This window comes from Schistosoma haematobium, chromosome 4 (genome assembly GCF_000699445.3).
Source record: "Schistosoma haematobium chromosome 4, whole genome shotgun sequence".
Lineage (NCBI taxonomy): Eukaryota > Metazoa > Platyhelminthes > Trematoda > Strigeidida > Schistosomatidae > Schistosoma > Schistosoma haematobium.
The window spans coordinates 46,389,325-46,406,048 of record NC_067199.1 but is presented as its reverse complement, the minus strand read 5'-3'; the positions used below and the strand labels follow the sequence as shown (position 1 = coordinate 46,406,048).

Here is a 16,724-nt window from a genome sequence, read left to right as displayed (position 1 = left end):
AATGACAGTCAGAAAATGTTGATGGCTATTAATTGTCACAAACTAAGTAATCATGAGTTTACACACAAACTTTGAAAACATATTTGTCACCCAATATTTGTTGATAAAGTCAGAGACTTTATTGGCTTTGTCCTTGATCACAATTAAAGACAAGTCAATGAAAGATATTTCGCTGTCAGATACATTATTTACTCAACCTGTTCAATTGTATTTATAATAACTCAAGGAATAAAGTAGTTTATAGAAATACAGGCAGAGTATTACATGATTTCAAATGTTAAAATAAAGTTACGTAATGGTTGAGAATCTAAAGGAAATGAAATCAAATTACTTGAGTGATAGATGATTGTTTATTTAACGAGTTTCATTGACCTGAGAAAAAAAAACGTGAAAATGATGATTACTAAATAAATAATTAAAACATTAGAAGCATAAGACAATGTACCAACAATTAAGCTACTGTGTTTACATATATCACTGGCATTGTGAAATGAGAACTGAGACATCTCTAAGATGACCCTGCATCCGTGAGGTTCCCATCCTATAAGTTCATTACGTGTTTCTTTTGACATTTTCCTCTTCGTGACCGGAGTACAGCAGCATCTCTCCGGTATCTAGCCTCTTCTGCACAGCTTCAGTCCAATGGATTTTTCTGATTCCGAGAACCACTAAGTTGTATCTCCTCATTTCCGTTCATATTTGATTGATCCTCCTGGTCTCCCGCATTGCCCGGGCGTTCTGTGTACCTATGGAAATTATTGCTCTGGTTGTTAGAAAAGGGTATCAGCTTCCATCACGAGATGTCGTAATTGTTCCTTCAACTCAGAAGGCAGATTTCAAATGATTTAACTTGTTTATTCTGTTTAACGTTTTTTCAGTAAAGCTGTTTTCGATAGAATGTGGGTGCCAATCCCGGGCTCAACCCTTCTCCTTTACCTTGGCTTGGGACCGGCAGTAACCGTAGAAGAGCTACATGTTAAGTTAACTAAGTAGTAATAAGTACACGATATTCTATTCAACTGCTTTTGAAGCACTGGTTATCACTAGGTCTAGTTAATTTTTGAGTTAGGTTATTTCGATTGCAAATTTAATGGTACATAAACTTTAACGACAAATTATAGTTTATGGACAAACCAATCAAACTAAAGATTGAAACTTGAGAATTTTAGCTCACAATTCATTTATTTATATAGTTAAATACCAATTTGATATTATAACTGATGTCAATTCGTGATGAAAACCCCAATTACAATTCCTAACCCTAACTTCGAATCTAAAATCCTCACACTAATTCGTAAGCTTATTTCTACCCTAGTTAATGTTTGAACTCACTTAAAGACACTTTTGTATCACACAGCCTCCATCTATGAACTATAATCTCACCGAGTCGATATTATTATAGTAATTCAATAGTTCAGTTCATTAGTCATTTGAAGCTAGACTGCTTAAGAGTCCGACACTAGAACGAAATGACTCGTCCAGTGCCTCCAGGATTTCCATGGTGCTCTAGCTTTAATTGACTAATGAATTCAAGTATTAAACTATCTGAATCTTTAATTTATGGACAGACTTTTAGCGACGCTAAAGTGACCTTGAGAGTGCCCACCTGATAACTATGATCAAATGAGGGTTATAAATTAATGTGAGGAATTCGAATTGTGATTTACAGTTTATGGTTACGGGTTAGGAATTAGATTTTGGGGTTTTCATCACGAACTGACATCAGTTAAAATGGCGAAACTCTATTTAGCCAAATGGATGAGTGAATTTCGCGCTCAAAATCCGAGACTTATTATCTTACCTGTTTGGTTCGTCCATAAATTGTATTATCGCCATGGATACTACATTCATCGGATCATGTACTATATATTTTCATACTTTTGCTACTATTATTATCAATAGACAATGGATTCAATATATTTCTTTTTATCTTTATTAAAAGAAACAACATATTTACTCGTTTATAAATAGGTACTTTACTTGATGGAGCACAAATTGAAGTGTCTTGGGCAAAACCTGTCAATAAAAATGATAATTTACGAACAAGTCATCAGTGTCAATCAATTTTAACAATCAATTCAAACTATACTAATCATAATAATAGTAGTATTAATTATAATAATATAAGTTTATCAGAATATACTCAAAAACAAGCCTTATCATTGTTCTCAACATCATCATCATCATCATCATCTTTGTCATTAGTCGGTTCATCTAATACATTCATCATACCGTCAACTTCATCAGAACTATTCTATTCTAATGCATTAACAAATAATATACCTTTACAACAATTACATCATTCTAACTTATATCCTTTTACATCAATAATTAATCAATCAATCATAACATCTAATTCATATCATTCATATTATACTCCAAATGTGTTCACACAAACCAATCTACATAAACATCAAACACAATGTAATCCATTATTTAATCATACTATGAATCCTAATTCATTATTATCCAATTATACCATTTCCCCATCATTACCACCATCATCATTATCATCATCTATGATGTCAATTGTTAATCCAATGAATACATCGTCTACAATGAAACATTCTCATTATGATATCAGTAATAATAATTTAATCAATAAATCAATCAATAACAAATCATCATTAACATTGAATCAAATTTGTTTAAATGAATTATGTCATTCAATTACAAAATTGAACATTGAAAAGAATAAAATTAAAAATGATTTAACATTGAATACAGACTATAAACAATTAAAACAAGATCAATTAAATCAAATAATCATGAAAAAATGTAATATATTAAATGTAAAGAAAGATATTAGGTAATGACATGATTATCCATGGTAGAATTTGTGAGAGATGATAGTATTTTTTAAAGTTGAATTCATAAGTTAGACTATCATTGAATACCTGAAAGTACTATATGATCATGATCAGTGAAGTCTAATCTGTATGGAGGTGAGATAGTTATCAACCTCAAACAATCAACAAAAGGTTACACATGACTATAAATCAATTGAAGTTAGACATTAGTATTATTGGAAAGTAGGTTGATGGTTTAGATGTTAAACGTTCACATGCGAGACCGTAGGTTTTGAACTGAAATCCCATGTGTATGATCGTGAATACTGATTGTTGAGGAGTCTCATGATGGGACGAAACAGCTTTTTACTGCTTCCAGGTTTTCAAATGATAGTTTAGTTGAGATCAATTCATTCATTCAACTGTTAAACTTACCACCATCTACACAAATCTCTTTTTTTGATAATAATCATTGATATGCAGAAAGTTTAAGGTTCCAAAGAGAAAATACATTTTCATTCATAATAAATTATTTACGTTTTTTGGTTTTGTATATGAGTTGACAGTGTACTGCTACATTGATAAATATTGCCTTATACTTGGTTTCAATTATTGAATTTGAGACGTAGAGAATTCATAGTTTAAAAACTTGAATGTGAATTTATCATAGAGCAGAACTATTTCTCATTATTCAACAAAGTTCTTCTTGAAATATTCTACTAGTCTATAAACTGACATAGTTCAGTTCATATTGGAAGATGAATACTTTTTCCAAATCGTTGTTGTTGTTGTTGTTGTTATGACTAGTTCGTGAAGACCATTATTAACTGATGTGCTTACGATATATTGTGTTGCGTGCTACTTATATTGATATAAGTAGTATATTATGCGAGTCAAGAATGTAATATCTGGGAGCAGAACATGAGGAAAAATCAAGAAAGCAAGAGCGGGAATAGAATGCAATTTGTATGAAAATGTAAGAACAATAAAGTCTGAGGCATTTTAAGACAATTGGTGGACATTTTGCAAATGAACAATTTAATATATAGTTCTCAGATTTTATTGAGATGCTCTGTATTTGTCGATTGTCGCCATTCGTGTTCTTGTTTACTACAATATGCTGGAAACGTGGCTGGAGATCTATTCAAAAACATGTCCTTTTATAAGCGATAAGTGAATTGTATATTGGTTATCTCAGAAAGATAGGATGGTATTCATAGTCCACTGAATAAAGTTAACACAGCTCAAAATCCTAACAGTTTTCATGTGAAGAGAAGGAGAATAACCAGCTTATTCGCTCAGATAAATATATAAATAGAAGAGAAGATAGTTCAGTCAAATGATTCATTGTTAGAAAGTCAACCCACACAGGCCAGTATCTTAATCATCATAGTTATTGCTCAGTTCAATACATTCGTGTTTGATCGTATTTGTATAAATGATGCTACTGATGACGAAGTAATGTTACTGAACAAAACATTAATGGAAAATGGGTATCATATATCTTTGGCAAAGAAAAAAGCTGTCTATATCACTCTACATTTCAGAGATGAGTTAAATAGCCTTCTTTCGAAACCTAGGTTTAAATCAGTTGGTAACAAAGCGAACTATCCAGAAAGGTCATTATCAATGGGAAAACAAGTTACTTGCTTCACCGAAAACTTAAAAGACATGAAAGCGATTATGTCACATTCCATTGTGTTTATCAATTTCAATGTGTATGATGAGTATCATATTGTCTCTCTGATGATTTTGTTTATTGTCTTTGTTTCCATTTGCCCTCTATTTGTCTATATGACTATTTATTTTTGTATATATATGTTCATAACAACTATATGTGTAATTAAATTGTTTGGAATGTATTGGCAGAATATATCATATAGTTCTTATAATCCTGATCTTTTCATTCAACTATCCAAAGTCGTCGTCTTTTCAATACGTCAATTTCTGTTATAAGCTTAATATTATTGAGAGCAAAGAATCATGATCGCAAAACATCTCAGTTTGATATTAGCGTTAAGAATCTGAACTATTGAACACCTATTCAATAGAGTAATAGGATCCTAGTTCCTATAGGACAGGACAATGTTATGTTAGGTCCTTGGTGGGGTTTTGGATGTAAACTGTTGTATGCTAACACATAAAATGGAATAGCTATCTAATATCTCTTGCCTAGCTATTGTTTACTCATCATATAAACGAAATACAATGCCCTCTCATTATTTCTGTTATTTACACCTTTATTTTTAGTTCTTTTGAAACAAGTACTTCATTACAACCTTCATTACTTTCAAACGAAAAGAATTCAAACGATTGTTCATTCGTTTTAAATACTGAAAGTGTTAACCGATTGAATATTGACCATTCCAGTATAGATGGTCAGCAGATAACAAATGCTAATAAAGTAAGTTAAATATTGTTAATTTCAGGATTTTTAAAGATTTGCATTTGCCAAACTGAATGAAATCCACTCTTTATTACTTACATACTTACTTACTTACTTACTAATGCTTGTTATTCCTCGTGGAGTAGCGTAAGCCGCTCACTAGCATTCTCCATACATCTCTGTCTTGAGCAACCATTTCCAGGTCTTTTGAATTCCTATTCATTTCTGCTTTCAATTCTCGACGTAATGTGCTCTTTGGTCTTCCTCTTTTCCGTTACCTTTTCAGGTACAAAATATATTAACCAGAAGTAATATTACACGACAAACTATATCGCAAAGCCATTCATGGACGACAGCCGACAGACGCATTCCAAGAGGGGACCGGAGGCAGACAGTTCTGCTTGCTATCAATCTTTCTCTTTCTTCTGTTAGTTGACTGGATTATGAAGACCTCGACATCTGAGGGGAAGCATGGGATACAATGAACTGGTTGAATGCCACTAGAGGATTTGGATATGACAGATAAGATGGCAATTCAATCCCATACAACACAACAACAATTGCAAATGAAGACAAACAGTATAACAGCAGCCTCTACATCAGTAGGCCTCAACAAACACAAGGGAAAAACCAAGATTCTCAAATAGAACATGAAGAATAACAACGCAACCACACTTGATGGAGAAACTCTGGAACAGGTATAAACGTCCACGACCATATCCCGCAGTATCATCATCGATGAACCTAAAGGTGAGGACTGAAAAAGCAATTGAACAGCAGTTAAACAACATATGGGCCTCAAAACAACTGACAAAAAATATCAAAGTCACAATCTTCAATACGAACATCAAGACAGTTCTATTGTAGGGAGCTGAAGATTCCAGAACCACCACATCCATCATCAATAATGTGCAAGTATATGTAAACAATTGTCTACACAATATACTGAATGTCCGTTGACCTGATAAAGTCAGCAGCAGTCTACTGTGAGATAAAACAAACCAGGTTCCAGCTGAGGAGCAAATTAGGAAAAGACGTTTGAAGTGAATATGACATACATTTGGTAAATCATTAAACTGAATGACTAGGCAAGCGTTAACTAGGAATCCTGGAAGGAAACGGAAAAGAGGCAGACTAAAAATGACACTGCATCGAATATTGTAAGCAGACAAAACTGCCTATTCATAATAATTTTGAAACTCGTTTTCATCTTATGTGATATGATGGAAAGAAAAGTCAATTTTCAATTGAATTACTCATTACAAGTTTTGTTCAACATTCCTTCCCTTCTAATTCAACGTGAGGATCATTCAGTGTAGTAATTGATTTGTTTCCCCATTATGATATTCTCTTCTGTATAATATACGAGATATTCTTGTATTCCATTGACATGAACTATGCTCAGTATGTGATTTGTTATAACTGAGTATGTGATTTAACCCTAATTATTAATCAAAATGGGTGTGCAATCAATATATAAATGAGTGTATTTTAGACTAGGGTCGTCGTCGTTATAGTGTTTTGGGGCTAATAAATCATCACTTATACCAGTCTTTGTGTTCTTACTTTCGCGTCGTGCGAAATGCAGAGGTCCCTCGTTCCAAGTATAAGTGATCAGCGTTTTTTTCCGGCACAGCAATCAGCGACGACCAAATATAACATTATGTCAATTCAATTTGTAAATATTCAACAAAAAAACGTGTAGAATAGTTTTCTACATGGATAATCTGTGATAATATGTCTTCGACCAATTGTGCTTATACATAACAACAGTTTTGTATTCTAAAATATGTATATACGATGTTTGATTTGTGATATCATTCTACTACAATCAAGAAGGAAGATAATCAAATAACCATGATAGTTTTGTTGTAGATTGTAGTTATTTTTATTAAATTGCATCAATACATTATAAAGTTAATATACAGAAATATTTTCACTGTTGAAAATGAAGCTGTTTAGAAATTTCCTAGAATTCACTTATATCTTCTCATTAATATTTACAACTGTAATTGATCAGTCTTTTATTGGCATATGTGCATAGTGTGCATATTACCGTGTCCGTATTCCCGAGTGAATATCAACTCTGGGATGTAGGTACATCCAGTTGACAATTCCCAACTATGACGAAATGCACGTCAAACGGAACTCCATTACTAGCTACTATCCGTTTATGTCTCCTGGAATTGTCTACATGAATTCCTTTGATAATAAGTTTTATTTGAGTTTTCTGGAGATTTTTAGAAATTTCACTGGTTGAAATCATGAATCAATTGAAGCTAGACCACCATGGAAAACCTGAAAGCACTGGACTGCCGTTTCGTCCTAGTATGGGAGTTCAACCAGGTCTGTTGTGAGATAGGAACTCACTGAAGACAATGATGTACGGTGGCGCAACTTTGTGGATTGGTTGAAGTTAGACATTAACACCGTTGGATGCCGACAGCTCAGTGGTCTAGTTGGTTAAACGCCTGGCGCGAGATTGATAGGTCCTGGGTTCGAATCTCGCAGGGGGGCAGGACCGTAGATGCGCACCACTGGGGAGTCCCATACTAGGACGGAACGGACGTTTGGTGTTTCCACGTTTTCCATGGTGGTTTAGCTTCAATTGACTCACGATTTCAACCAGTGAAATTTCAACTATTATTATTCTTCATCATATAATCATAATAATAATGAATAAAAATGTTTATTTATTACAAATGTTTATCAAGTTATTAATAGATATTTGTATCAAAAATGGACTTGGTTTGCCAAACTTTACTGTTCTGACACAAAGTTGTATTGATCAAATCTATGGAAAGAGAATGAATCTATACATCGGACAAGTAAGTAATGATGTAATCCAATATATGAGTTCTATGTAATTGATAGTTTTCTAAGTTAAATAATGTCAAAAAATTATGATTAGAGATATGTGGATAATATTCACTTCGTTGAAGTTAGCTTGTAGTGTGTGCTATTGATATCGACAGATTTAAGTAGTAGGTATCATTATTCAAAAGTGAAAGGCCTGGAGACAGAAGCTTTTTGGAGATCATGTGAACAGAGAATGACTGTTGTGGAAACGAAAGAACAATAAAGTTTGAGATAATTGATTGAGGTTTTGCAAATGAAGTATTTAATGTATGGTTCTCAGATTTCAGTAAGATGTTTTGTGATTTTGTATTCAATTATATTCGATTGTCCTTACTTGTGTTCTCGTTCACTACAAGCTTTTTACATGAATGATGGTTGCATAAGTTTGAAATGTATGTACTACTGAATTCCAACTATGTGGTATTTTGAAATCGTGGTATCTGCAAAACTTGAAGATCTTGAGGTCCAATCCCTGTGAAGCACTGTGTGGAAACAATCCCTCCAGTTTTCGCTTATTTTTCCGGCTGGCATCAATCACTGGGATGCATTAACGTCAAAATAAAAAGAATACGATAGATTATTCTAAGCGTTAGTTCAGTTATTCTATTCAAATAATACAGTGAGAAGACAACGTTTATTAGAGCTCTGTGATATTTTAGCAGGCAGCATTTTCAACAAGAATCGAACTTCACTTTTGACTTGTCTAGACATTTACATGTTAAAATTCACGAAGATGAACCAAATAAATCGGGAGATAAAAGAAAACAAAGATAACAATGAACTCTATCATGGGTTCGATGAAAATGCAGCTATTCACTCTCCGTTTACGATCTTGAAGCAATAATTCATGATGAAACGAATGTTGATTCTGATTTTAGAATCGACTATAATCAATAATTTTTGGAAGCTTATTAATACACTTTAGTGAATCAAAAGTTGGCGTAATGTTTTTATTATGATGGGAAATAGTAGTGTGATGTTATGAACGATATGTAAAGACCAACAGTAATTAGAAAATCAATAAACGAAATAATGAATTGATATTAATTCATTTTGTATTGGTGATTTGAATGTTCCCATTGATGTTTAGCACTATAATTGATCAGCCTTTATTGGTATATGCTCTTCCTGTGCAGATTGCTTCAATATAACTCTAATTCATAAACATTATAAGCTGTCTAGTAGTGAAATGCGGTTTGACGCGCGTTGGATGTACTGGATTCGAGTTCGATTGTGAATATCAACTAGGGGATGTAGGCACATCCAATTGACGAGTACCAGATGAGACGAAATGCACGTCCTATATTCCACTACTATACGCCATCCATCTCTGCATATAATGAAGTGACTTGTTTTATATGGATATTTGAATGAACCATTAAGCAGAAATAGGGCCCCTATATAAATAAAATTCAATACATTTTGATCATTTCCTTGATGAATCTAGATGAACTGTTTAAATTAGTTAAATTTTAATCACTAAGATTATTTTGTTGTGACTTGAACTTGGATCGATTTTTACCCCGTGCCAATTGTTGTGTCCTTGACTGAAAGATTAGAGAGCAGTGTATTATCGATCGGATCAAAGACGCGTAAAACACGTAAGAACAACCTAGAGTCCTGCTTCCCTATCTAGCCCAGCCAGTTGAGTACAGAATGCAAGTCTCAGCCTCTGAGATATGAATCATTATATTTCAAGCATACTGAGTTTATATACCAAACAAACCGACCACAACTTACCAATAGAATATGAAACAACATTTGTACAAGAGTTAGCCAGAAGTGACTGTGAATGAGGGAGGTAGCGATTAACAGATAGGGAATAATTCATAAATGGTAAATCGTACATTAGTAGTTCATAGGTCAACATAGAGCTCATAATAAGAGGGACATGAATATGAACAGTTTAGTTGCATAACAATGATACGATAAAAATATACTCATAGTATTGATCCATAAATCGATCCTAAAAGTTACCATTCATTATTCTTATCGGGATAAAACATCTTTCAAATACAGTTTTCTTTTTTACATTTTCTTTATGTATCTACTTCTTTTTATTGTTGATCATGATGCAAACCTATAAGGATATTCTGTTTATTGATTTCTTTTATTGATTTTATTCTGTATAGGTCTTTTTACCAATGATCAATCGTCAATTCACTTCTAAGTATCCATCAATCACTATGGAAAAATCATTACAATCAGTTAGTGAATTAGCAATTATTTGGCTAGTAAATGATTATTTCATACGTAATAATAATAATAATAATAATAATAATAATAATAATAATAATAATGGTATCTATAGTAATGGTGATGGTTATAGTTTATCTAATGTTAACAAAGTTATACATAATGATCATCATTATGAAAATAAGTTATCCAATACTTCTAATCATGATTTGATCATGTGTAGTATGAATGATCATCATCATCATCATAATCATTCAACTACATCTTTGAATTACACTAATCCGAGGACATACATTTCATCATCTTCATATGATCATACATTTGTATCTTATTCTTTACCGATATCATTGAATCAATCTACAAAGAATTATCATTATAGTCATTCATCTATTGATGATAAAAAGGATCAAATTCATTTTAGATCACCATTAACTATTTGTACAGATTTCAATCATCATGATCCTAATGAATCTTTTAATCATTATGATTTTGATCCAGATCAGTCAAATTTCATGTTTGATATAGATAGTAATAATAAGAATAATCATAATAGTTATGGATCTAAAACAGATTTATACTTAAACAAAACAATCAATAATATTGAACCAATTTCATCAAATCTACTAACATCCTACCAAAATACTCAGAACTTTCAAGTATCTATACAAAATAATCAGAATTTAATTGATGATAAATTGTTAAGTAAGTGAAGACTATCATTTCTGAACGAATCATTTGGGTACAAGATGACAAGTCTCGAATTTTTGGCGCAAAATTCACTCATCCATTTGGCTAAATAGAGTTTTGGGCATTTGAACTGATGTCAGTTCGTGATGAAAACCTCGAAATCTAATTCCTAATCCTTAATCATGAACTGTAAATTATAATTCGAATTCCTCACACACTAATTTCTAATCTTCATTTGATCTTAGTTATCAGGTGAACATTTTGAAGATCATTTTAGCGTCTCTCAAATGGTCGTCCATAATTTATAGTTCTACCTAAGATTTTCTATAGCATTAAAGCTTCATTGATTTCAACGATAAATAAGTTATGACCCAAAAACTTAGAGGATAACTGTGTTTGTTGTTTTATATCTGTATACATCTGCCAATTGTGTTCTGCCAATCAGTTCATTTTCAATACTTCTGTATGAATATGATAAAGAGTAATTGTTAGATCATTATTGTATAAATAGTCTACATGATACTCGGATAAACCTCTATTGATTTACTTTGAATAACAACTGAATATAGTACTGCATTATCATGTACGTATATTTTAAGGTTTTTTTTTAAATTACTGATATGTAAACTATACTAAAAGTAGTTTTACGGTTGAATTCATGAGTCGATTGAACCTAGACTACCATGAAAAACCTAGAAGCACAGGATGGCCGTTTTGTCCTCAGTGGTATGCATCCACGTTCCCAACCGCAACATTCGTACCCAGGACCTAAAATTTTTTAAGATAATAAGGATTTATAACTCAAGTGAATGATCTTAGTAATATCTCATGTCTTTTGTTCGATGGTCAAGTTAAAAAAAACTAGTTGGAATTGTGCTCATGAACACTCTCTAGCTTTACTAAGTCAAACCAATGAATAACTCAATACTAGCCTATTCAGTTCAAACCAATTACAGAGTTAGTATAAACCAATCTTTCTCAATAATTTATCAGATAAGTAATTTTCTGCCATAGATAATCTTACTCAAAGTCCTTCAAAAACGGCAGAAGCAACAGCTAGTCGAATTAGAAACCTGGAGCTATGTAAACAAAACTAATATATTCAAACTCCCCTTTTACCGTGACCAACCTCAGGGCTAATAAATCAGTGATAATCTTAATTATTGAATCACCTAATTCCACTGATGTACACACACTCTTAATTAGTTGAATATTCTTGTCTTTGTCACTTTTAGCAAAACTAGTTGACTGAAGAACTACTTCTTTTCAATCAGATCTTTATTAGGGCTCTATACCAGTATATACTGCTTTACGAATGAGTAGAAGGTTGATAGCTATTAGATGATGATGAGTCAACTTGACAATATACACGTCTCAGACTCTGTATAAACGTTGCATACAAAGGTTAGGTTTTTTTATTTGTTTTCCCACAGTTTCTGTTTTATCGTAATAGTGAGGTTCTGAAACCGTAAGGTCAATTCTGTGAGAATTTAAATGCTGAAGTTTTGTCTACGTGATGATTACTACCGACTAGGTACGTCATGATTGAGCTTCTTTTACCTGCTTTTTTCTTTGCTCATTCATAAATAGTGATGTTCAGAAATACGATAATGCATTTGTCTAGTTGTGCATCCAATATAACTAGGTCCGTAGAAGTAGTTGAGATGATAAATACCCATAGAAACAGGAAAACTAGTCAATTTATCCTTATTTCTTAAAGTCACCATTGGTCGGCTGAAAAATGTAGAACATAATCTTTTCGTATTGAGATATTTTGTATACATCGAGTTACCATTTCGCTAGCTATATCAACTGTGAAGTGATACTATCAGTCATGTAGAATTTTGGGTACCTTCGATGATTCTACTTAAGGTCTAGTTGCAGATATATGTCTCGTTATGAACTTTCATTGGTATCCGTGCTTACATGGTATATCATGGATAAGATTTAGTTCCTCTTCCAGACTGTCATCAGAATATATGATTTTCGCTCTGTGAGTCAAAAATTTGACTTTGTTTCGTTTATGTTGTTGCGGTGCAAAGCTGTAAAAGTTTGTATACTGGTTATGTGTAGTTGATTTACGATAAAGACTTCTTGTTGTCCTATCAGTTCTTCTCGTCAATAGAACGTGTTGAGACGAAATGGTGTGTCACTATTCTTTGTCCATTGTGAAAGTGCTTGCCTGATGGACTCTATTAAATGTTTCTAGTTAACTTTAAGCTTCGCAATTGTATTTTGTAACTATAAATGTATCATCTATATAGAGACAATAAAATTCTAGTTTTCCTATCACGTTTTCTAGAGGTCTGTTTTCTAATTTTGCCAGAAATAAGTCAGCTAGGATTAGTGATCTCATAAAAATACCGTCGCATTATCTATAGAGTTCTTTATGAAAAATAATATCTATTCATAGCATATCTGGATATGATTCCTTGGGAAGGGTGATGGGTTGCTAGTTGCCATTCTTCGATTTGATAACTCGCTACATATGAAATCAACTATTTTGTATAAGAGGTACGTGTATACGTAGATTGACATCATGAATTTTCTGCTCATCTTCAAATCACGTATTCCATCAACAGGTTCAAAACAATCTTTTAAATTGTGCTGTACGACATATTTGTGTAATGACTTGAGATGTTCAATTAACCATTTCACAGTTGCAATGTAAGATCAATCGACGATATCTAAGACTGGATGAAGTTATAGACCAGTTTTGTATCATTTTGATAGGCCATAAAGTCTTGGTATCACCATACCTGTGGGTGGTTTAGATGCTGTTTGTTATTGTTATCCACATATTTTTGTATTATTATTATTACTATTATTATTGGTTTAACATTACTAATAGTCTCCAGAAATTACGATTAACTTGGTTAACATTCAACCCACATTATTATCTAATTTATTAATGAATTCAGATAACTTTATACACAACATAGCTTCCCATTAAGCATTGGATAGAGTTTGTAATTGTCTTATTATTTCTTTGCAACTTATATGACTCCTATTTATTCTGATTATTTATCTAATAATTTCATTTAACCTATAAGCTTATTCAAGTTAACATTAAGTATTAGTTAAGTCAACACTAGCAATTTTATTTTGATTGAAATCATTTGACTTGTGTTAGGTCTGAAATACTACCCGGGTGCTCAGATCGAAGCAGGTGGTTTTCTTAGCGGACCACACCCGGATCGTTTGACCTACATGTCTAATCCATAAGGCAGTGGAGAGACGTAAGGAGAAGCAGTCCTGTGGTAGCCGGTGACACACAATTGGTCTATACGCCATTTGTTTCTTCAGGATACTGGAGCCCATGTACACCATTGGTTTGAAATTGTGGTTCTCCAACTCCCCTAGGTAGATCATAAACCAATATAAATTAGACTACTATTGAAAAGATGTGAGCACTAAACGACTGTTCTATTATTGGTCTTATCAGCAATGTGAATCCGCCTGAAGCGCCGCTTGGGCTGCTGACGGCTACAAGCCTGGATCAAAGGGGAGGGCTTCGCATGTGGTTAGCGACTGCCTAAAAAAAACCCTAACCACAATCTTTGAATGCATCCAATGATAATTGAACCTAGAACCTACATTCTCGCATACAAATGCTTAACTCTATAGTTATCATAATGTTTTATGTTATAATTATTTCATTTTATTTTCAGATTTTGCCATTTTTTTAGATGATAACACTGAGGATATTGATGATATAAATTCATTTTTCAATAAAATCAAAATCGATGATGATCAATTGAATGATCCAAATTATGAATTATCCAATATCAATTATATGAATGAAAGAATATTGATACCATTTACTTCATCATATGATTATAATAATGATATGAAAATATCTATGCAAACTAATCACGTTGTGAATCATGATACTACTCATATTGATACTACTCATATTACTCTTACTACTAATACTACTTCGACTATAAGTAGTAATAATAATAATAACAATAATAATAATATTAATGATTATAGTTATGATAATTATCAATTACATAATGGTACCAATTATCTATTGAACACAGAATCTAATAATGAAACAACTTTCAATAAACCAATCGATTTATCTACTCATCAAATAAGTAATATAGAACATTTCAATGACAATATATATAAGTATATAGATGATGAAACATTGAAATGTATAAACCTTAGTGATAATAATAAAAGTACAAATAGCTTATTACAAAATACATTTGAAATGATGATGACGATGATGCACACTTCAAATGATACAAATAATACAATGTATAATCATAGATCTAGTTTTAATAATTCATTGAATGGTTTTGAAATGATGCATAATGCGTTTCATAGTTCACAATTATCCTCCTCCTCGTCATCATCATCATCATCATCATCATCATCATCATCATCATCACTATCATCACCATCTTCATTTTCCTCCTCCTCGTCCTCCTCATCATCATCGTCACCTTCATCAATTACATCTTTATTAAAATGAAAAACATCAATAACTAATCCAGAATTTATTCATTCTATTTCATTGAATCAAAATCAATAGTTATAAGATTTATAGAATTAAGTTATCTCTCTCCTTATTGATAATAAAGTAAACACTTACCTACAAAAAAAATTCTCTTTTTTTTTTCGACATAACGATCAAAATTGCATAGTAATTAGTTGAAATTTTGTTTTGTGTTTGTTTTCTTACTTTTGACACCGTTTTTTCTTCTTTAATTACTAATTAATATTGAATTGAACTAATAAACAAAAGAGACTAACAATGAAATAAAATAAAAAAAAAAGAAACATTTTTTTCCACATTTTTTTTGTAAACTCTTTTATCTAAAATGTAGTCAAAGTATTAAAAATAATAACATGAACACATAAAGAACATCTTTCACATGTTGCCATGGTAACGCAAGTTCGTTTTTTTAAATTTTCATCTTTATTTCAACCATTGTATCAAATTTCAATGTTGGCGCTGAAATGTTCAATGTTTCAATATATACACTATATATGTAATACGTTTGAAATATTCTATCATCTTTACACGTTATATTATATATAGTAATTGATGTATGAATTCCATTAATGTTATAGAATCCCCTAACAAAAACCAATGAAATTTACAATCAATTCATTAGTTTAGTTTTCTTTTTTTCTTTTCTTTTCTTCTTTAAAAAAAAACAAACTTTTTCTCTCTTGTTTTAATGTTACTCTGGGTTTTCTTTCGTTGTTTTTGTTTTACTTGTGATAAAATGGTTAGTTCCATGTTGATTTTGTTCATTCTTTTATCTCATAATTGAATGTTTATAAAACAATCAATTCCCATATTTTGTTGTTTTCTGTTGATCTATGTAGTTTTTTTTTTCTGTTTTCATAATAAATAATATAAAATATATTATATTGTGTAGTTTGATTCAATCATAATAGTTGGTGTGAGCTTAAACACCATGAAGAACTTAGAAACACTAGATAGGAAGGGGAGGTTTCGTCTTAGTAGAGGACTCCTCAGCATTGTGAGCTATTGATTTTGTACACGGATTTCGAACCCAACACCTAACAGTTTTGTGAACGAACGCTTCAAATCTAGGGTGAAATGGATGTCTACTGCTTCTAGGTTCTCCATGATGATCTAGTTTAAATTGACTCATGAATTTAACTATTGAAATTATTACAATCACCACAAAAACTTCATTCTGATATCAGTCACAATATATATATTCTAAATTTTGATCCACTAACTATTCAAAGAATGATTGAATAAAAAGATTTATGTAAGTAACAAATTAATATATAATTGAGTATATATAACAAAT

General features: G+C 31.9%; 1 protein-coding gene across 2 annotated transcripts in view; it reads left to right on the top strand.

The window, feature by feature from the left end:
• A1CF_2 (APOB1 complementation factor) overlaps window positions 1-16,449 on the top strand; it is a gene marked incomplete at its 3' end in the record, with an annotated part of 28,107 nt that extends 11,658 nt beyond the window's left edge. The window contains exons 3-7 of one of the 2 annotated variants that reach the window (XM_051216568.1): window positions 1,972-2,809; window positions 5,040-5,193; window positions 7,890-8,003; window positions 10,167-10,932; window positions 14,589-16,449. In XM_051216568.1, coding sequence (XP_051067171.1) covers window positions 1,972-2,809; window positions 5,040-5,193; window positions 7,890-8,003; window positions 10,167-10,932; window positions 14,589-15,403 — 2,687 coding nt within the window. Of the gene's footprint in view, window positions 1-1,971; window positions 2,814-5,039; window positions 5,194-7,889; window positions 8,004-10,166; window positions 10,933-14,588 lie in introns of those variants that run through there. The other variant, XM_035734290.2, reaches the window with a different exon arrangement.
• Between the last annotated feature and the right edge of the window lie 275 nt (window positions 16,450-16,724).